This window comes from Petaurus breviceps, unplaced genomic scaffold (genome assembly GCF_028583685.1).
Source record: "Petaurus breviceps papuanus isolate PSGF00001 unplaced genomic scaffold, PetGlider_PUasm1.0 90881, whole genome shotgun sequence".
Lineage (NCBI taxonomy): Eukaryota > Metazoa > Chordata > Mammalia > Diprotodontia > Petauridae > Petaurus > Petaurus breviceps.
The window spans coordinates 6,191,410-6,213,319 of record NW_027187369.1 but is presented as its reverse complement, the minus strand read 5'-3'; the positions used below and the strand labels follow the sequence as shown (position 1 = coordinate 6,213,319).

The 21,910-nt window shown below is 40.3% G+C and overlaps 1 protein-coding gene across 3 annotated transcripts in view; it reads left to right on the top strand.

Moving 5' to 3' along the window:
• The window catches only part of SMARCA1 (SNF2 related chromatin remodeling ATPase 1), a 114,449-nt gene extending 92,820 nt beyond the window's left edge, over positions 1-21,629 (top strand). For all 3 annotated transcript variants that reach the window (XM_069074042.1, XM_069074043.1, XM_069074041.1), the window contains exons 20-24: positions 268-400; positions 3,217-3,335; positions 3,456-3,668; positions 19,859-19,969; positions 21,134-21,629. In XM_069074042.1, coding sequence (XP_068930143.1) covers positions 268-400; positions 3,217-3,335; positions 3,456-3,668; positions 19,859-19,969; positions 21,134-21,205 — 648 coding nt within the window. In that variant the 3' untranslated portion in view covers positions 21,206-21,629. The remainder of the gene's footprint in view (positions 1-267; positions 401-3,216; positions 3,336-3,455; positions 3,669-19,858; positions 19,970-21,133) is intronic.
• The last annotated feature ends 281 nt before the right edge of the window (positions 21,630-21,910 follow it).

The window sequence follows — 21,910 nt, the reverse complement described above, 5'->3', positions numbered from 1 at the left end:
AAAATTAGAATGTATCTCCAGATTTAGAACTGTAGATTAATTTTTAGTTGATCAAAAGGATTCCATTTTCTTAATAAGAGATGAGTTATTTTTATAATAACTCTTAAGCCTTGATTCCAGAATAAAACTATCGTATTTCTTAATAATAAGAGTACATGACAGAAGGTGTTTTCAGCAGTCTTCCACCTTATTAACGGTAATGTGCAAAAAGCACCAAGTCCTATTATGGTTTGCTGTTAATAGTCATGTTTTTCTTTTGGCTTACAGGGATTCACAAACTGGAACAAACGAGATTTTAACCAGTTTATTAAAGCTAATGAGAAGTATGGGCGTGATGATATAGATAATATTGCCCGAGAGGTGGAGGGAAAATCACCTGAGGAGGTCATTGAATATTCAGGTTTGTACATTAGTTGAAACCATGTCTCACCTTAGTTTTTTTCATTTCTTTTTATTTTTAATCTCAAATAGGATTTTGACTTGTTTAAATATCATTCTGACTTAAAGGTGTGAAACTTAAATGAAAGTAGAATATTAAACTATTTCCCTCTGGAGCTTGTTAATTTCTGCATATGAATATTTCGGATGATACTTTTATTTTTAGTGCATCTGTGATTTCATCAGTACAGGCTTCCCTCCAACAGTGCAGATTGCAATCCATTGGCACTCTGTCCTCCAAGTCTTCCTGTGAGGCTTCCACAGAGTGTCCACCTAGTGTCCTGAGGGTATTTCTCTAGATCTTTTAACGCTATCTGGAGATGGATGGGGGGAGCACTGGTTAGCCCTTGCCACAGGACTGGCCCACCTCCTTTTCTGGTAGGCAATTCTTTTTTGCTAATATGCTGCATGCCCCCAATGAGTCTGTGCATTGCCCTTTGGGTAATCCTTAAGGTAATTTCTTCAGAGACCATGGTTTTCCATAGCTTGCAGCCATGCAGTATCACTGCAATTATACTGATATTAGAGGATGGGCCTTTATTTCAGGGAGAAGCTTGGGGTCGTTAAAAACGCTGCACTAATTAGTTAATATAACCACCCAGAAGTGTGTTACCTGCTAAATTGAAAGCAAGAAGTACAACAAATTATGCCCTGAGTTTTTACCCTTGGAGGTTAGTTTAGTTTTAGTTAACTCTGAGGGTATAGATCTGGAGTAATGGGAGCCTGAGGTCTCATTTCTGACTTATGTCTTAATATTCAGTGAGTTAGGAGTGTAAAACCTGAGACCTCAGATGTTACCTACAGTTGCAAAAAGGATGGTGCTAATGCAAGGAAGTAAATCTCACTGAGACTTTGAGCGATGGGACTTACATCTAGAATTTGACTCCTGATTTAGAAGGAATAGAATAAATAGATGCAAGATATGGTGGAGTAGCATTGTATATTAAGAACTCATGTGAGGGAATTTGGGAACCTGAGGGGAGAAACATGATGAGGATCAGTGAGCATCAAATGGAAGAAAAATTAGATATGGGTTTGGGAAACAGATCAAGCATGACACAGAAACGTGATACTGTAATAATGGGAAACTCCAACTGTCAGGGCATCTGATGGCCTTATCTATCTGCCAAAAGCTGATCAATATGGAATTTGCTCTACTGTTAATTTCATCCTTCAAATGATGGAGGAAATAGCAAAGGGAATTCCTATTGGACTGGATTTTGGCCAATGAGGAATAATTGTAATGATTGCTAGCATTTATAAAGCACTTTAAGGCTTGCAAAGTGCTTTACAAATGTTCTCTTAGTTGATCCTTGCAACAATCCTGGGATATAGGTTCTATTATGATCTGCATTTTTACAGTTGAAGAAACTGAGGCAAACACCTTTAATGACTTGCCCAGGGTCACATGGCTATTAAGTGTCTGAGGCCAAATTTGAATTCATTTTTTTTACCCAAAACCAAATACATATTTTATTTTTGTTTCATTTTTATATTTAAAAGACTTAGATAAAATATGGAGGTCAGGACAATTGCCCAAGGATGAATTCAGAAAATTAGTATGGTCCTGTAGCAATAGTATCAGGTGCATCCAGATCCAGAATCAGTTGATGTTGCATGATCTTTGGCTTTGGAAGGAATGACTGCCCAAGGTGAGGGAGGAGATGGTCTGAAAGCCTCCAGCCACCTTCAGTGAGCTTCAGGCTTATTGAAGGAACTGGCAGATATGGTTACTGCATTGCTATTGATGATCTTTCGAAATTCTCAGAGAATAGGACTAAAGCAGGAAAAAGGCCCAATTTCCTTAAAAAAGGAAAAAGGGGCATCTGCAGATTCTAAACTAGTGAATTTGACTTGTATTTCTGGAAAAATTCTAGAACACATCGTTAAGGGGATGGTTTGGGAGAAAGAGAAGCAGTGATCATAAAGAGCCAGCATGGGGACGGCTAGGTGGCACAGTGAGTAGAGCACCAGCCCTGGAGTCAGGAGGACCTGGGTTCAAATCCAGCCTCAAACACTTAACACAAAAACTAGCCGTGTGACCTTAGGCAAGTCACTTAACTCCAATTGCCCCTCAAAAAGCAAAAAAGAAAAAAAAGAACCAGCATGGATTCATCCCAAATAGGTTATAGCAGATTCCCCTCATTACCTTTTTTGACAGGGTAACTAGATTGATGAGTCAGTGCCATACTGTGGTCATAGTGTATGCTTAAATTTCTATATCTAGATAGTGTGTAGATAGAGCACTGGGACTAGAGAAGGCAAGACTTGAGTTCAAATCTGGCCTCAGACTAGCCGTGTGACTCTGAACAAGTACCAGTATCTGCCTTAGTTGTCTCATCAGCTTCCCAGGATTGTTGTGAAGGTCAAACCTGAGATCATATGGTGGGGGTCTCTAAGGTGTCTTCCAACTCTGAGATCCTGGAATTCTGAATCACTTTCCTCATTTGCAATAATGAAAGATTCGGTGCTGTTTTAAGGAAGGGGAATTTGTGACGAAATTTTGAATTGTAAGTCGTTTCCTGTTTGATACATACATTGTCTAACCGGAGTATCTCTTGAGGAAGGTGAAAAAGACCTGTTGCAGTCCTCTCCAGGTAAGTCTCAGATCCTGGGTTGTTCATAATTCATTATACTGTCCACACATTCTTTTTACTCTATTAAATGTTCTCTCCTTTCCAGTCTAGTTAATGCCATCAAATCCAGTCTGTCCACTTCTTTGTGAATTTGGTGTGGGTGACAAGTTGTTATTAAAAAGTAAATACTTCTGTCTTTCAGCTGTGTTTTGGGAGCGTTGTAATGAGCTACAAGATATTGAGAGGATCATGGCTCAAATTGAACGAGGAGAAGCTAGAATTCAGCGACGGATCAGTATCAAGAAAGCCCTGGATGCGAAAGTAGTATTTTCCCCCCTAACTTTGGAATCTTTAGGCTGCTAGTAATGAGGTAGTGGTCAAACTTCTTTTGCTCTCACACACCCAAACAGACATGCTTGTGGTTGTTTGTCTTTTTTTCAGATCGCAAGATACAAGGCGCCATTTCATCAGCTGCGCATTCAGTATGGAACCAACAAAGGGAAGAACTACACCGAGGAGGAAGATAGATTCTTGATCTGTATGCTCCATAAGATGGGCTTTGACAAGGAAAATGTGTATGAAGAGTTACGCCAGTGTGTGCGCAATGCTCCTCAATTTCGATTTGATTGGTTTATCAAATCAAGAACTGCCATGGTATGTATCTGGAAAATCAAACCTGTTGCATTGACTGAGTCTAGAGGTCTCTCTAGACATTGGAAGTTAGGGCATAATTAGGCAAAAGGTACATTTTTTCCATCCTGTTTTCAATATTACCAGATAATAATCAGCAGATAATAATAAATGGCTATAATTCAACAAACATTAAGTATGCTAGATGCTGTGCTTTGGAATACAAAGACAAGAATGAAATAGGCTTTGCCCTCAAGCAATTTACATGTTATTTGGAGGGGAGGGGAGGGGAAGGGCAGCATGTAGTCAGGTAAGAAATACAAAAATATAAACCAAGTCAGTTCAGGGGATGGGCACACTACCCCCAGGAAAGGCTGCTTGTACAAGGTAGCACTTTAGCTGAGTCTTACAGGGAGTTAGGGATTCTGAGGGGTAGAGGTGTGAAAAAGGCACACATTTCAGACATGCTGGACAGCCATTGCAAAAGCATGATGGCAGGAGATGATGCCTCCTGGGGAAATGGCAAATAGGCCAGTTGGTAGGGACATAGAGCATGTATGAGAGGCACATTACTATGTGAAATCAGTGGAGAAAGAGGTTGCAACTAGATTGTGAAGGTCTTTTAAGTGCCAAACAGATGAGTTGTATTTTATCCTAGTGGCAATATGAAGCTTCCCAGCCAGGGAAGTGATGTGGTCAAACCAGAGCTTTAGGAAGATGATTTTGGGTAGCCATGGAGAGAATGGATTGGATTGGGGAGGGACCTGGGGCCAAGCAGATCAATTAGGAGGCTCTTGCAATAGTCCATGTGAGAAGTAAGAAGGGCCTGAACTTGATCGGTGGCTATGGGAATGTAACGTGAAAGGTGGAAACAAACATGAGCCTGGATAGACTTCCAGAGATAGTGGAGTATTATTGTGCTATGGTCCATAGGGTCACAAAGATTCAGACATGACTGAATGACAACAGAATCAACAAGACTTAGTAACTGGTGGTGGTTGGGGATGGTTCTGTGCTTGCCAGCTTGCATGACTGGAATGATAGTCGTGCTCCTTGACAGAAATGGGGTATTAAGCAAAGAGCTGCATTGGGATGGAGAGGGGAGGAAGACAGTGGGTTCCATTTTGGATATGTTGAGATTGAAATGTCTGCAGAATGTTGTGAATGGCTGTGTAGCGATATTAAATGGGCCCATGGGAACTGATGTTAGTCATAATATTTGGCATTTATGTAGTGCCTCAGGGCTTGCAAAGTGCTTTACATACAGAAGGACAGATATCTAGTAAGTGTTGTTATTCCCATTTTCCCAGTGGGGAAACTGTACTTCAGACAGGCCCAGTGACTTCCATTGTCTCCCAGTCAGTCAGTGTCAACGGTAAGGCAAGATGTGAGCCTGGGTCTTCCTAACTCCTCAGTGCTGTTCCTCTGTAACCTGTCCATCTCTTGTCTGCCAGCCCCTAACTGGGTCTGGACACTCCAAGCTGGGGGTGGGGGGACATCTGTCTCCGAGCTGGCATCCTTCCAATTTGATCTCTGAGAGCTGGGGGTCACCTCCACACAATGATGCAGACTTCCGAGGAGGACTTTCATGGAGGTAGTGCATGAATAGTGGCCATAGTTGGATTTAACTGAGATTTCTCAGGCAAAAAAATTAACTAGAATCCAGCAACCCAAACAGTTATTCTGTAGCAGCTCCTAAAATGGGCCACATTTTCCACAAATGGCTGGCTCTCTGAAGCCCCAGTCTTGGCTCTAGCTCAGTGGGGATAACTAACATCGCCTCTTTGTTTTCTTTGAATGGAAGGACGAGGAGCAGAGCTGTTCTGTGGGAAATACTCATTTTAAATAGAGGTTTTAGTGTGTAGGAGATTGGGTCCATTTAAAAATTAAATAACTACCCCCATTTGTAGAAAGACTTTTAGAGTTTACAGAGTACTTTTGTCATCATGACCCTATAAAACTGACGTGCTAGAGGCAGTAGCAATGTGAGCATAGGCACTGGACATGGGGCCTGGAAGATCTGGCCTCCATTTATCCACGCCTTTCATGTTTGCTGTGTGATCATGAGGAGGGGAGGAAAGGGGAAAAATCACCTAATTTCTAGGAGTCCTTTTCCTCATCTGTAAAATAAGAACTTACCTCCCTAGGTGGTTTTGAGACTGCAGTGAGAGAAGGTTGGTTTTGGTAAACCTTAAAGCACTATGGGGATGTCACTATTGTCCCCATTTCATAGATGAGGCCACTCTCACTAAAGTCATCTCCAGCTGCCTCATTAGGACATAGAAGATAACTTGAGTTTTTAAAGACTGTCGCCTCTGGCATTTAGTACCAAGACGGAATGGTGTTTGCTCATGGCCACAGCAGTGACATTGGATGTCTCTTACCTGAGGTCCAGCCTAGCTCAATTTGGAGAGGCTCACCTTGACCACAAGATGATGCCCTGTATTGTTTTTGGTTGTGGTCACTTCTGCAGACTGTGCACTGAGGCACCTTGGCAGATTAAATCAGGGCTTTGTGAGGTATTACAGATGAGGACACTGAGGCCTAGGGAGGTGAAGTGACCATTCCACAGTCATCCAGTTAACAAGTTCTAGACTCAGCATTTGAACCCAGAGGTCTTCTGAGTCTGCCTTCCAGTATTCTCTCCACAACACTGTTGCCCCTCAATATATCACATTCTTTTGTTAATTCATGATGTTTTATGAATTATATAATTAGAATCTTTATGAGTAATTGACTTATAAAAGCATACATTTCAACTTGGCATCAAATGCCCCGTCTTTCAGTTGAGTTTGTCTCGGAGAGGCCTTGGGTTTATATGTGTCATGCTTGCTTGAGATAATAGCAGTTCAGGGAATGGTTCTGATTGGCTACACAGTGTGTAGATATGCAGAGAAGTGTCTCCACAGTGCATAGGGCAGCCAGCTACATCTACATCCAGATGTGTCTAGTCAGGAGACTCACGGTCACTCATGGCCATTTGGGACTTCTGGAAATCAGGCTCATTACTTTAGTGCCACACTGCTTAAAATAATGACAATCGCTCCCATTTCTCTAGCACTGAAGCTTGCAAAATGCTGTCATGGTACCACAGAATAGATATGCATTGAGCCTTAAGCATGGAGTTAAAAAGAAAAAAATGTGCAAATAACATCTATCTCTATCTCCATCTATCTCTTTTTATCTGTCTGCCTTCTCTATCTGTCCATGTGTCTTTCTGTCTCTCTGCCTACATCTCTGTCTATCTGTGTGTCTGTCTACTTCCCTACATTTCCATCTCTCTGTGTCTACCTCTCCATCTGTCCATCTCTGTCTTTTCTCTATCTACCTCTATCTGTCCATCTCTGTCTTTCTCTATCTATCTGTCCATCTGTCTGTGTTAACCAAGAGCATTAAGGCTAAGGAAAACATATTTTGACTACTGATACTTGGAAACTAATTATTAAGGAATAATGCCTTATGAATATTCTCTTTGTTCACCTTGGAGAATAAAATTGTTCTGTGCCTGAAATGACTATGGGATTTAATTGGCCTGGGGGCTGGGAGAGAGGGAGTGTGAGTGAGTCAGAGGTGCCTCCAAGCTTAATTAGTCAGCAAGTATTAGTGATCAGTTATTCCACAGTATAGGTTGCAAAAGAACAGCTTCCCAGAGCCACACATTTCCAACTGGGAGCCATATGGGACTTTAGTCCTGCAACCATATTATGTAGAGCAGGTTCAACTGTTTGTGAAGCCATTTGGATGCCAGGCAATCCTCTCTTTTTGGGCTTTGTGTCAGGAAATCTCTGAAGCTTATTTCAGTGATGGCTTGTACCTGGATTCCTACTCTTATTCCCTTTTGGGCTCTTGTCAACACAGTATCCAAGCATTATGTTGAAATGGATTAAAAAATTCAGGGAAAACCTTGTATGGTTTTTGTATGGAAAGTATAGACAGACTCTTCTATACAGCATCCTATTATCCGGGGAAAAAAGTCAATACATTATAACAGCCACTAGGTGTTGCCAAAGTTCCATGTAAACAATCTGCTTTGCCCTCCCTCCATTTTCTCTTCTGCTCTTTCTTCAAAACATTTCCTTCTGAACACTTTTTTTTCTACCAACAGATGTAAATTTTCCCTCTTTTCTTTATTTTTTTTTCCCCAGAGGCAGATGTCAACTGCATTATATGTTCAAAATTGAAAGCAAAAACTTTTAAAAAACTGAATTTAACTCTTCAGTGTATTTTCTGAGTAGTACTTTGCATCTCAAAAAAATGAAAACCTCCTTTGTCTTTTGTTACCTTTGAGAAGGAATCATTTAGGTTGGAAGTTCTGTTTGCAAAATGATTGATAGTTTTATATTGTAACTAACGTTAAGAGAAGCAGGGGCCAAATTGAGGGAGGTGAGAGCCTCACTGTCAGACTACATCTGGAGAGCTGGGTACTACATTATAGGAAGGTCATTGCCAAGTTAGAGGGAACACATGCACGTTCAGTGAAGAGCTTGGAAATCATGACACGAGGCTCAGCCGAAGGAGTTGGAGTGTTTCATCTGAAGAAAAAACTATGGTGGATGGAGTGTGTGTGTGTGTGTGTGTGTGTGGCGGGGGGTGGAATGGAACTTGATAACTGTCTTCAAGTACTGGAGGGGTTATAATGTGGACAAAGAGATTTTATTTGTTCTGCTTGGTCCCAGAGGGTAATATTAGGAGCAGTGAGTAGAAATTTCAAAGAAATAGATTTTATCTCTTTGGTAGAAATAACTTGTTAACAGGGCTATGTAAGGTGGGAACAATGTTTTGGGAGATGATAGTCTTCCAAATGAAGTCTAAATGGAGGCTTCAATGTTGGAGATATTGTATTGGGCGGGGTTCATCTCTAAGTACAAGTTAGACGTGATGTCTATCATACTCAGTCTTGGTCCTAATCTTTTTTGTTTACTTAGTAGTTCACAGTTATTTTTGTGTCTACTTAATATAATCTGAATATGGTATAAGGCAGACTTCATTTGGAATATGGATTATGTATTTAAATGCAAACACCATATAGAGGGAGCATTGCAAATTAAGGATGATTAGATAGTCAAAATGCATTGCTAAAATCCCTCTATTTCATGATTTCCTTCTAGTTTTAATAATGGTATCTTAATGGGTGGTGCCTGTTGTGTATAATCCAAGCAAAGAAATCTCTATTTCTGAACTTCTAAGATACTTGGCTTTGTTGAGAGTCTTATATCTCAAATACAGCGGATGCAGTTTGCTTCATTGTTTGAGTATATTGTTACATGGAAATTGAAATCCTCCTGTTAATTAAAGTTAGCTCACACAGGAGCTGTCTGGTGAAAACAGGATTTTGCTAAAAAACATTCTACTCTGTTGCCCGGAGACACCAACAAATGCTCTGAAACCCAAAACATGAAACCTCACTGGCTCTAATTTATTCAAGGATCTCAAATACTGAATTCACGCTTTCTGACTTAAGGAAAAGTCTCAGAGTACTTCAAAGAATGAATCTTCAGTTCTAAATATGCCTCACTCTGAAGGTCTTCAACTAAAGGTTGGAGATTACTTTGAGTTTCTTTACCATTCAGAATGCTGGCTACACAAAAGGGAAAATGAGGCTCAGTTCTATTTCTACAAACTAAAAAGATTGTGATTTCTTCCCCTGAGAACTTCTTTGGTATTTAAGTAAGTAATCAGTCTCTATTGAACTGCATAAACAAGTAGAAAAAATATGATCAACTGGTAAGTTTTTTAAGCTCTGAGCATACAAATGGCAGGACCATTTTTCTTCCAAGAGAAATATATCAAGATGGGTTCTCAGTCTTAGAATTTCCAAAGACTGTCAAACCTAAATGGAATATTTCAAAATCATTATGAGAAAAGGAAATGGTAACATCTTATGTTTCTATATTTCATTCTAGGCTTTTCAAACCTTTTTACTAACAATACCTCATTAATCTTTGTGGCATCCTTTAGCAAACTTGAAGGATTGAGAGGAAGACTAAGTTTGATAGATAAAACTTAAAACACACACACAGACACATATATACATACATACATACATTAAAGAACCAACAAATTTCAATACCGGAAGGGTATACAGTGGCCATCTACGTCTAGTACAATCTGAACCTATAGTTGAGTTACCCAATATAGTGTTTTTAACAGTGAATACAGTGAATAGAACTGGGGTAAGGAGGACCGGAATTCAAACCTGGCCTCAGACACTTACTAGTTGTGTGACCCTGGACAAGTCACCTTGTTGGCCTCAGTTTCCTCATCTGTAGAATGAGCTAGAGAAGGAAATGTATCTCTGCCAAGAAAACCCTAAATGGGGTCACAAAGGGTCAGGCATGACTGAAAAATGGCTCAACAACAGTAGATATCCAGCCTTTATTTGGAAGACTTTTCACCTCCCAAGGTGTCCTGTTTCTACGTTTAAGGTAGTCCTAATTTTTAGCAAATTATTCTTACCATCTAATTTCTCATATGGATACCTTGATAGGCAGTTTGGTATTGTAGATAGAGCACTGCTTTTGCAGTTAGGAAAGCCCAGGTTCAAGTTCCCACCTTTACACACTTGCTAGCAGTGTGAGTCATTGCATATCTCCAGATTCCAGTTTCTTCCCCTGTAAAGTGAGGAGCTTGGTCTTGATGACCCCTAAGGTCCCTCTACTTCTCAGTCTATGATTCTTTCTAACAAGTTAACCTGTCGGGATCCAGAAAAAGATTGTGGCAGTCACACCTTATAGAGAGACTAAAGGTCTAATTTTTTCATTTGGCTAGAGCTGTATATTTGAAGGTCATGTATACTGAGTAATCAGTGAGCAATCTGACTTTGTTTCTTCCAAATGCATCAAGGGGGCGCAGGTAGGTGGTGCAGTGAATAGATCACTGGCCCTGGAATTAGGAGGACCTGAGTTCAAATCCGACCTTAGACACTTAACACAAAACTAGCCATGTGACCTTGGGCTTAATACCAATTGCCCTACCTCCCCCCCCAAAAAACCCCCCAAAAACCCAAATGCATCAAGGGAGATGAGTTGCTTTGGATCTCCTGCCAACCAGTCAGGAACATCTCTTGAATTAATTATTTCAGTGTTGGTTTTTTTTTCCATTTTAGAAGCAATCATTAAGTGAGTTGTCTAGGGTCACACACACAGCTAGTAAGTGTCTAAGGCCAGATTTCAACTTAGATCCTCCTGACTTTAGGGCCAATGCTTTATCCATTGCAGTGCCACTTAGCTGCCCCCAGTATTGATTTTTCTTCTTAATTTTGAAATTCTTTTCTTTTTCCTCTTCAAACAAAAGTTGTATTATTTTGCAGCCTGAATTCAGAAGGCCCATTTTAACTTTTTGCAAATTTTTTTCAAGCTCTTCACCCCACTCCATCTATGAGTCATCTCACTCACTGAAGAGTAGGCTGGAAGCATGACCAGGATGAACCTTTTCGAGAAGCTATAGATGTGCTTATTGTCTCTGGTGTTGATGCTGACGGTTGTGCAAACTGTTAACCATTCAAAAGAGTGACTCAGTCCTTTGGATTAACGAGTACATTTCTTTTTTTTTAATGGAATTTGAGAGTGAGTCACACAAAGCAATACTGTTGCCCACAATGCAGTTAGATTTTAGTGTTATTACTGGTTTGTTTACAAATCACAACTTTATTGTTATTATTATTATTTTTTAAAGCAATCAGGGTTAAGTAACTTGCTCAAGGTTACATGGCCAGGTGTTTCTGGGTGGGTGCTAAGTGTATGAGCCTGGATTTGATCTCCAGGTCATCTCAATACTGGGGCCGGTGCTCTTACTTGCTGTGCTACCTGGCCGCTCCCACAACTTTATTATTAATTAACATATAGCTTAATGAAGATTTAGAAAAGAACATTCCCCTTTAGAACTGTAAGGGAACACAGAATTTCTTATTTTATTGGTACAGTTTTGTGTTAACTTTCTCCAGTTTGATAGGGTTCACAATGAATCCTAGGCATTAACTTGTTTACCAGTTCATTGCCCAAGAGTATTTTATAAACTCTCTGCTTGGTCAAGGATGGATTTTCCTTGTAGTTTTCCTCTAGAAAATTGAAAGCCAGATTTAAAATCCTGTAACTCATTTGAGAGTAGCACTTATCACTTGTAGCTTGTTGGTGATACAGCAAAGTATAAAGAAACTTTTTGGAAAAAAAGGAAGGTCATTTTTACTCCCCTGCCTCACATATTTGTGCCTAATTCCATGCTCATTCTTTGTGTTACTTTTTTAAAAAATAGCACATTCTAAAGGAATTCTTAACCTGCCTTTCATGCACTTGGTTTTAAAAATATTTCAGTGATTATATTTCAGTATGATTGGTTTCTCTTAATAATCTTATATTTTATGCATTTAAAACCATGATTCTGAGAAAGGGCCCATCCCAAGGTTTCTCAAGCCTGCCCAACAAGGGGACCAGGACACAAGAAAAGGTGAAGAACCTCTAGGCTATATGAAAGTTAGGGGAATAGGAGAGAATACATTAATACTAAAGATTTAGTGTTGGCTTCTTTTTTGCTTTTTGGAGGAGGGGAAGGTAGAGCAATTGGGATTAAGTGACTTGCCCAAGGTCACACGGCTAGTAAGTGTTAAGTGTCTGAGGCTGGATTTGAATTCAGGTCCTCCTGACTCTAGGGCTTGTGCTCTATTCACTGCACCACCTAGCTGCCCCTAGTGTTAGCTTCTTAAAAAATTAAAAGGGAAAAATCCTCTTATGTTTATGGGAGCTTATCTTTGAGACAACTGAAAGTCTAAATGTTTTGGCTGTTCATGAAATGTGGAATTTAATGTGTATTGGAGTCCTGAATTTTGGTGTAGCCAACTTAACTTTTCTCTGGCTCAGTATCTTAATTTGGTAAAGTCGTCCTGTTTCAGACCAGATATTGTTTACGAGGAGTTCTTTTAAGAAGTACTATTGCACCAGCTGTGTGACCTTGGGCAAGTCACTTAACCCCATTTGCCCTGCCATTCCCCCTCCAAAAAGACAAAAAAAGTAGTAGTATTGCAAAGCTCTTTGAAAGGCTGCCTGTGAGGAGTGATAAATGAAAAAATTGAAAATGATTTCTGGGGTGACCATGATGGGCAGTGTCACACCACACTTGTTAATTTGTAAGTCTGAAGAGTCCCTCAGAAATTTGAGGCTGGCATTGTCATATGGCTGTAGAGTTTGATTGAGGATGCTGATAGGAATTAGAGGATTATTAATGTACCAACAGCATGTTGTCACTTGGGGGTTCTTCTTACCCCTCCATTATCTTTTTTGGAAAGTGACATAATGCAACACGCTATAAATATTGATTTTTTTTTTAAATGTTCAAGCAGCATTAGTTGAATAGAAGCATCAGAACTTTTTGTCTTCTCTGAGAAGTGCAGGTTGGAGTTATTAGACTGGCAACTCACATTGTGGCCCTGGGAACAGCTGTGGCTTTTTGTTAGATAATAGGAGTTCAGAGAAGCACCAGGTTAGTCAGGAACCTGGAAAATGATTCAGAGAATTTCAAAGTTGGGTGATTTGGGGTATGTGGTTTTTATTCAAAAAATGAGAGAGAGAGAGAGAGAGAGAGAGAGAGAGAGAGAGAGCAAGAAAGAAAAGGGGGAGGGAGAGAGGTAAATAGAGAGGTGGAGGAGAGCGTGAGAACATTCATCTTCATTTGCTAAGAACTGAAGAACTAAACAGAGATTCTTACAAAGAGCTTTTTACCTTCAAGTTCAGATGCCCAGTTCTTTGCCCTCCCTCCTTGATCTGTCCTCGACTTTCAGCCAGGACTCCTCCAAGACTTCTGTCATTCAGACGTAGGCAGGCTTTAGTGTCTAGGATTTTTTGTACAGAGGAAATGTTATATGTTTGAGTCCATTTAATCATGTTCAAGAAGTCACTTTGAGTCTCCCGATACTTTCTGTGCTTGTTCAGTTGAGTCTTTGAGGCAGAATGTTGGGGTAGTCTGTATTAGGACTTGGGGCACCTCCTTTGCTGATATTCCTGGCTCACACCAAGGCTCACAACAAGTGTTTCACATTGCTAGCATTACATTTTACCTTGAAGATGTGCGTATATATGTATATCCATATCCCAAATTGGAAATCAGGGTTATTAGGTAGCAAGTCTTGTTGTTCAGTTGTTTTTCAATCATGTCCAATCTCCGTGACCCCATTTGGGGTTGTCTTGGCAGAGATCCTGGGGAAAGGTTTGCCATTTCCTTCCCTAGCTCATTTTCTAGGTGAGGAAACTGAGGCAGACAGCTAAATGATTTTCCCTGGGTCTTTCTGACTCTGGGTCCAGTGCTTTCACCACAGCAGTGCTATCTAGCTGCCCTGTAGCCAGCAAGCAAGTTTACTAAAACATGTGGAAAATGAAGGAAGAAGACCTTGAATGTTTACTGTTAAGCTGCATTTCGAGACTTTCCCACCAACAAAACCAGTTCTCATCCTCCATGTTTTGTTCTCTCCCCTCCCTTCCCCCAGCAAATAAAGTCAAAACTCTTTAGCCTGATATTAAAGACCCTCTGTATGCTTACTCTGATCTGTTTTTCCAGTCTTACCTCCCATTATTTCCCTACAAATATCCCAGTCTACTGTTAAATGTGGTTACTTTGCTACTAATGTGCCTCATGCCTTCCTACCTCCACACCTTTGTCTGTGCTGTTTCTTTTCACTTCATCTCTGCCTGCCTGTCAAATTTTTCCTCATCCTTTCAGGCTCAACTCAAAAGTTTTGTGCTTTCAATTAAATTCATTATTTTGGACCAACCAGTAATAATCTGGAAAGTCTGATACCAGACCATATTACATTTGATGATGAACCAAAAGGTATTGTCTTAGATAGCTGATGGACATACCATTGGCTAAACCCATATAGCTCGCATCTGCTGTGATGGGATCATAGACAATAGAGGTTGCCTGGGACCAGTGTGATCATAGAAAAATTCTTTCACCAAAGAGATGATTTTTGAAAAGACCAGCTTCTTGTCACGACTTTCTATGCCTATTTGGCTTTCTCTGGGACAGAAGAAGATTTGAACCCGAAGAAGAATCAGAAGGATGTTTATAAATGGATTGCCACGTACAGGCTACTTTTGCATCTAATTCAGGAGCAAGAAAAGAAATGCAAAGTGAATGGGATCTGGTCTTAAAGAAAATGCTGAAGTTGAAAAAATTCAGGTTGGAAGGAATGAATCAACTGACTGCTTGGGAGCAATTTTTAGAGAAGGAGAAAGAGGGGAAAAAGGCGGCGGAAGCTATAGTCTGTTACTGAAGAGGAGACCCTGTGAAAATGAGCTTCCTTCTGATGCTGACTCAAGTGATCCCTACTGTGCGAAAGAGGCTGGAAAAATAGCTACAATGGAAAAAAATGGTAAACCTTCAAAGAAATAAAGTCTCTAGAAAAAGCAGGGGAGATGATAGAAAGACAGTACATATTCTCATTGAACATGGCGCTCCATTCCCAACTATGGGCATCTACCAGGAATGTTCTCCCTTTTCACCTCTGCCTCTTGGTTTCCTCAGACCTTCCCTTCTGCAAGAGGTCTTTCCCAGCCCTGCCCACTGTTAGTGCCTTCCCTTGGAGGGTCCTTCCCATTTACAGTGCTTCCATTGCATCTGAGAGGTCTCTGGTTGTTGGCATGTTGTCTCCCCCATCAGAATGTGAACTCCTTGAGTGGACAGGCTGTTTGGGCCTTTATATGCCCAGTACTTAGCATAGTTCCTGCCCCATTTGTTGTTGTCATTTTCAGTCTTGTCCAACTCTTTGTGATCCCATTTGGGGTTTTCTTGGCAAAGATACTGGAGTGGTTTGCTGTTTCCTTCTCCAGCTCATTCTCCAGATGAGGAAACTAAGGCAAACGGGGTGAAGTGACTTGCCCTGGGTCACAAGGCTAGTGTGTGTATGTGAGTATGTGAGGCCAGATTTGAACTCAGGTCCTCCTGACTCTAAGACTGGCATTCTATCCACTGGGCCCCCTTGCTACAATAAATTAAAAGTCTCAAAGGGGCATGGAAGGGGAGGAGAGTTTATAGTGGTGAAAACATTTTCCCAACAGATATTTTTCACGTTTGTTTGTATACGTTCTTTTTTTTTAAATTGGATTCATTGACATACTAGTACTTTCTCCATTTAAAAAAAAAGCTAGCAAAAGGCTGAAACAGGTTTCTGTTTATAGAGCCATTTATTTAGTCTTGGATCACATAAGAGTGGGGATCAATATTGGGGTGGGTACCATTAGAGAAAGTGACATTACCTGTAATTGAAGGTCTATGAATGCCACCTCCATACGCATCCATCCCCACTCCCATTTCTCTGGTTATTTTTTTTGTGCTTTGAATCATTAGAGACTAGTTGAAAAGGCCCAAAGGTTAGAACTTGCTCTGCAGATTATTTATAGACCCAATGAGCTGCTTTACTTTTCTGCATAGCATATTTTCCTAAAAATATTGGTTGTTTCTGAATCACCCATATGATTCGCGAATATGTATCTCAGACCAAACCTCAAACCTCTCTGATGTTATTTCTGGTCCAGGCATCTTATTGAAAATAAAAATAACCAGAGGACAATAGCTTAATGGTTTGAGAATTGACCTAAATTCCCTGCAAAGTCAACATCACAGCTCATCTGCTTTCATCTTGGCCCATTTTATAATAGATAAATGATGTGCTTATTTTCGAGTGAGTGTGTAAAAGCTATTGTGTAAGGAAACTCGAATATGCTTTCTTTCACTTTAGGTAATGGTGAACCTGGAATAACCTTGTAGTATACGTTGCTGCTGTGGTTCTTGAGTCTTTTCAGTCATATCTGACTCTTGGTGACCCCATTTTGGGGTTTTCTTGGCAAAGATACTGGAGTGGTTTGTCATTTCCTTCTCCAGTTCATTTTACAGATGAGGGAACTGAGGCAAACAGTGTAAAGTGACTTGACCAGGGTAACACAGCCAATAATTGTCTAAGACTAGATTTGAACTCATGAAGAGGAGTCTTCCTGATGCCAAGCCCAGTGCTCTATCCACCTTACCACCTACATTCCCAATATACCTATGGATTATGGATTAATTTTTAATTTAAAAAAAACCTTTTATTTTTTTGCTTTTTGGAGGGGGAAGGTAGGGCAATTGGGGTTAAGTGACTTGCCCAAGGTCACACAGCTAGTAAGTGTTAAGTGTCTGAGGCTGCATTTAAATTCAGGTCCTCCTGACTCCAGGGCCAGTACTCCATTCACTGCTTCACCTAGCTGCCCCCTGGATTCATTTTTAAAAAGTACTTCTAGGGGGCACCTAGGTGGTACAGTGACTTAACCCCAATTGCCTTGCATCTTAAGCCCATCAAAAGATTAACAGAATGAAGGAATGATGATTTAATAGTAAAAACAAGAGAAAATGAAAAGAATCCACATTTACACTATACCCTGAGGTTTATAGAGACCTCCATATGGTCTTTCGTTATAGTTCTACCCCGAGCTTGAGTGGGGATTGGGCAGCTGGGTTGCATAGTGGACAGTGCACCAGGCCTGCAGTAAGGAAAACACATCTTAGAGAGTTCAGATCTGGCCTCAGATACTTACTAGCTGTGTGACCTTGGACAAGTCACTCTACTGTGTTTGCCTCAGTTTCCTTATCTGTAAAATGAGCTGGAGAAGGAATGGTCTTTGCAACAACAAACAGTTTAGGTGGTCAATCTGGGCCTTTTTTCTGAATCATGTTTGCAAATGCATCAAATAAAATGCATAGGCTTCCAGAGGAAACAATTATCCTGACATGCAGTTGTTAAAATATTAAACAAAACAAGTTCAAGGACCCCAAGTTAAGGACATAGGTAGAGAATGGAACAATGAAAACAGGATTGTTGAAAATACTTTGGTTTCCTTTTCCATGATTTCCTCATTTGACAAGAAGTTTTGTAACTTTCAAAAGCGTTTATTATGCCATACTATTTATAATCATGATCTCAGTTAACGTTTTAACCCCCTGTTAGGGCATGAGTGTCATAAGGCCCAGGGTGATGAAAGATCATTGGATCTGTAGGCTTGGTTTGAACCCCCTCTCTGGTACTTGGGTGTGACTTGGGAAAAGTCAACTGAAGCTGTCTAGACCAGTGTGTTTTAAGCTGTGGGTCACAACCGGGGTTGCAGAAAAATTTGGCAAAAGAAAAAGGTTTCTGAAGAGATTAACGACCGAAAATTGATCCAAAATGAGACATGCAATGAATCTGAGGTTTCTGGCAGTGCTTGCCCATGTTGCATCGCATGCAGTCTTGGTTCTGATCACGAATATGCCCATTTTACACTGGGCATTCCATCACACCATGTAGTGTCTGCGAATGCTGGTAATGCCCGCGGATACTGCCAAAACTCTGAAAAAGGGGTAGTAAGTAGCCTGCTCTAGACTGCATTTTCCTTATCTTGAAAAGGAAGGCTGATCCCTGATTTACCTTTCAGCTTTAGATCCTGTGACCTCCTAGCACCATGATATGTGAGTGCCAGTAGATAAATGTTTGTTGAATGAATAGTTGATGGGAACTACCATTCCTTTGTTCCAAGGACAAGTTAAGCAGACAGGGCTAATAGCACATGTTCTTTCCCACTCTTATGAATAGTGTGTAAGCTTGCTGTCCATATGTAAAAATTTGTTTTGTAAACCTTTGTTGCTGATATTCTTGGTATATTCTCCTGCTGGCAAGGTTAACCCATAGAATCTTAGGACTGAAGGAACCCCCAGAGGTTATTTTGTCCAACTGATACCTGAACAGCAACAACCAAGCAGCTAGCATTTATAGTGTTTTAAGGTTTGCAAAATGCTTAATATAGTATCTCATTTTTATCTTCGCAACAACCCAGGGAGATAGGTGCTATTATCATCCCCATTTTACAGATGTGTAAACTGAGGCAGACTGTATAGGTGACTGGCCCAGATTCATACAGCTTCCTGACTTCTTGGCTGCCTGTCATACAATCTCTGCTTGAAGACCTTCATGGGGGGGCACTACTTCCCAAAGCTGCCCATTCCATGAAATTAGCCTCTTTGCAACTTCTACCCACAAGTCTTGGTTGGCCCAACAGAACAAGCCTAATCTTCCTTCTATAGAATAGCCCTTAAGATACTTGAACACAGTTGTCAATCTTCACCTGCGTCTTCTCTAGGCTAAACAACTTAAATGTCTTAATTCTTCCCCGTGTGACCTTGACATCTTGGCCTCCACCCTCTAGCTGCTCTCTGGCCTATTGATGTCACCTCTAGATAGTGGTACCCAGAACTGAACCCAGTTCTCCAGCCCTTGTCTGACCAGGCAAGAAGACAGTGTTCCTGGCACCTCCTACATCCTAGGCACTATGTTTTTCTCTTAAAAACTTTTAAAAATTGGTCTCTTTTGTTTTATATATCACCTTCATTTGTAAATATCTCCTCTTCTCCTCCCCAGAAAGCCATTCTTTGTGATAAAGAGGGGGAGAAAATTGGCAAAAAACAGTTAAACAAAATGAAGGAATAAATCAATTCAGTCCAATAGTATAGACGCATTTTACACCCCAATTTTTGCCTCTTGTAGCCCTGCCTAAGATCTTGTTAGATTTCTTGGCCACCATATTACTCTGTTGGCTCACATTGTGCTCATGGGCCACTGTGAACCCCAGCTCATTTTCAGATGAACTGCTGTCAGGCCACACCTCTCTCATCTTGTACCTCTAACATTGATTGTTGATTCCTATTATCTTTCATCTTATTAGATCTGTCCTTGAATTATAGCCTGTGGAGCTCTTTTATACTGACTCCATTATCTGGTGTGTCTGCCATCCCTCCTAGTTTCCTGTCATTTATGCCTTTATCCAAGTCACTGATACAGATTTCATAGTGTAGGGTCAAGCACAGATCCCTAAGGTACTCCGCCGGAGACATCCTTCCAAACTGCCATTGAGTAAGCGTGTCTTAGAATACTTAGGAACCCCATCTCTCATTCTAAATGTAGAAACAAGGCAGGAGACCAAAGTGGTAAGAGTGCTGCATTTGGAGCCTGTTGGATTTCCCAGAAGTTACTTCTCCTTCAGCCTCAGTTTACCCCTTTGTGAAATGAAGGCATTGGACTATGTGGCCTATGAGGTCTCTTCCATCTCTAAATCTGTGAACTGGTGATCTTGTAACTACAGACTAGCGCGATATTTCCCTAATTTGTGCCTAAGCCTGGGTCGCAGAAATGAATGGTGTTTTTTAAAGCTTTTATTTTGATTTAGGAATTCCAGAGACGCTGTAATACTCTCATATCATTGATCGAAAAAGAGAACATGGAAATTGAAGAAAAAGAGAGAGCAGAAAAAAAGAAACGTGGAATAAAAGGGCCAATGGTAAGGTAATTCTTAAAAAAAGTATTTTAAAACAGTTTAGAGTCAATTTTAGATTCCTAATCTTATCTTGGGGAAAAAAGAATAAAGCAAGTTTAAAATGGTACTTGGAATTATTAGCTTATACATTTTTTTGTGAAGTGTAACTGTCTTTGTTGACAAGAATCACACGATATAATCACATACTAGTTCTTTTTTAATAGAACTCAGTGATGTAAAAAATCTTCCAAAGGATTGCCATGTAGCTAGAGGCAATCTGGTACTAGAAAGGGCAATGGATCTGGAGTCAGAGGCCCTGGATTGGGCTGCACTTGAGGTCCTAGAGGGTCACCTATGGCCTCGAGGCCACAGGTTCCCCACCCCTGTTAGTTATGATGCTAGAGCTGTGTTCATGGAGCCAACTGGATTGAACAGAAACTTGAGTTTCCATTCAGTTAATTTAGGCTGGGCGCTGCCTGCAATCTCTGTAAATCAGAACCTCCAACCAGTCTACAAACCTTATTTAGTCATTTATGAATTCTTTGTGGAATCAGCTTTCTCTGGGTTCAGAATCAAACTCTTGACTTTGTGTAGACAGTCTGAAATATTTTAATAAATTGCATTACCTCAGAGAACTTGGGGTAGATTGGCTGCAAATCCACCCTTGGAGTTATAAAAGCACATTCTTCTAAATTAAATTTTGCTCAAGAAATGCACTTAATGAAAATAAAGTGGTTCTTAAAGTTAAATACGTTTCCCATGCCATGTGTAGGTGGAGGAAGAGTGACTACTATTTGAAGGTTGTTATGTGTTTTTTTCCCCTGGTGAAAAACATTTGGGCAGGTTCTTTGCAGTGGTCTGTTTTCTTGGACCACATAGAACATTGACTATAGGAATTTTTTTTTTGGCCTTTTGGAGGGCAGTTGGGGTTAAGTAACTTGCCCAAGGATACACGGCTAGTTTTTTGTGTTAAGTGTCTGAGGCTGGAACTGAACTCAGGTCCTCTAGACTCTGGGGCCATGCTCTACTCATTGAGCCACCTAGCCACCCCACTATGGGAATTTCTAACCTTCAAGTGAATGGCCATGGTCTGAAGAATTTAATAGTCATGTTCTAGATTTAACATGATGGGTCTGGGTGTTTCATGTGTGTATCAGAGCAGAGCATTAAATTTCTTTTCTGTTTTAGACCCAGAAAAGAAAGGCGGAGCCGGCCACTGAGAGCTCTGGCAAGAAGGACGCCAAGAAGGTGAAATCTTAAAGCCGAGAAATAGTGTTACCTGAGGAATATCTATTCCCAGCCCCCCAACCCCATCCTCTTTATGGTCAAATATTAATCGCTAGTTTCTATTGTATTCCCAATAACTAACAAAAAGTCTCTGGCTAGCTCTAATTTTTTGCATATTTTATATCTTTTAAATGCTTTTTACCTGAAATGTGTAGTGTTCTACTTTATTCATTCCAAAAATTTTGGTGTTCTGTAGCTTGTGAATTTCATGCCTTCCTCAAAATCTCCCCAGTCCTTGTTCTTTGGAGGCTGGTGCAGAGGTTTCAGCTTTTCTATGTTTCCTACGCTACCGCTGCTTTGAAAAAGAGCCTGGATTCTATAGTTCTATCACTGTTCTTTCATACTTAAAATTTATATGGCTGTGGAAAAAATAAAATTAAAGTCATTTGAGGAGAAATAGACTTTGGACTTTTTTGTTGCTTTCTTTTCTATGGGATATGAGCTGCAGACTGTGATTAACATAATAATTGTTTCTTTGAGGTCATCTAAATATTTTTTTTTCCTACTGGAATAAAGGGTGAGAAAAGAAAAAAAATGTTATAAAGCTAATATTTGATACCGTGTTTGCTGTCAGTACACATTACATTTAAATTATTCTCTAAAATATTCAGGTGGGAAAACATAATAAAGAAGTATCTATGAGAAATTTAATTATTCTTGTTTTTTGGGGGCAGCGGT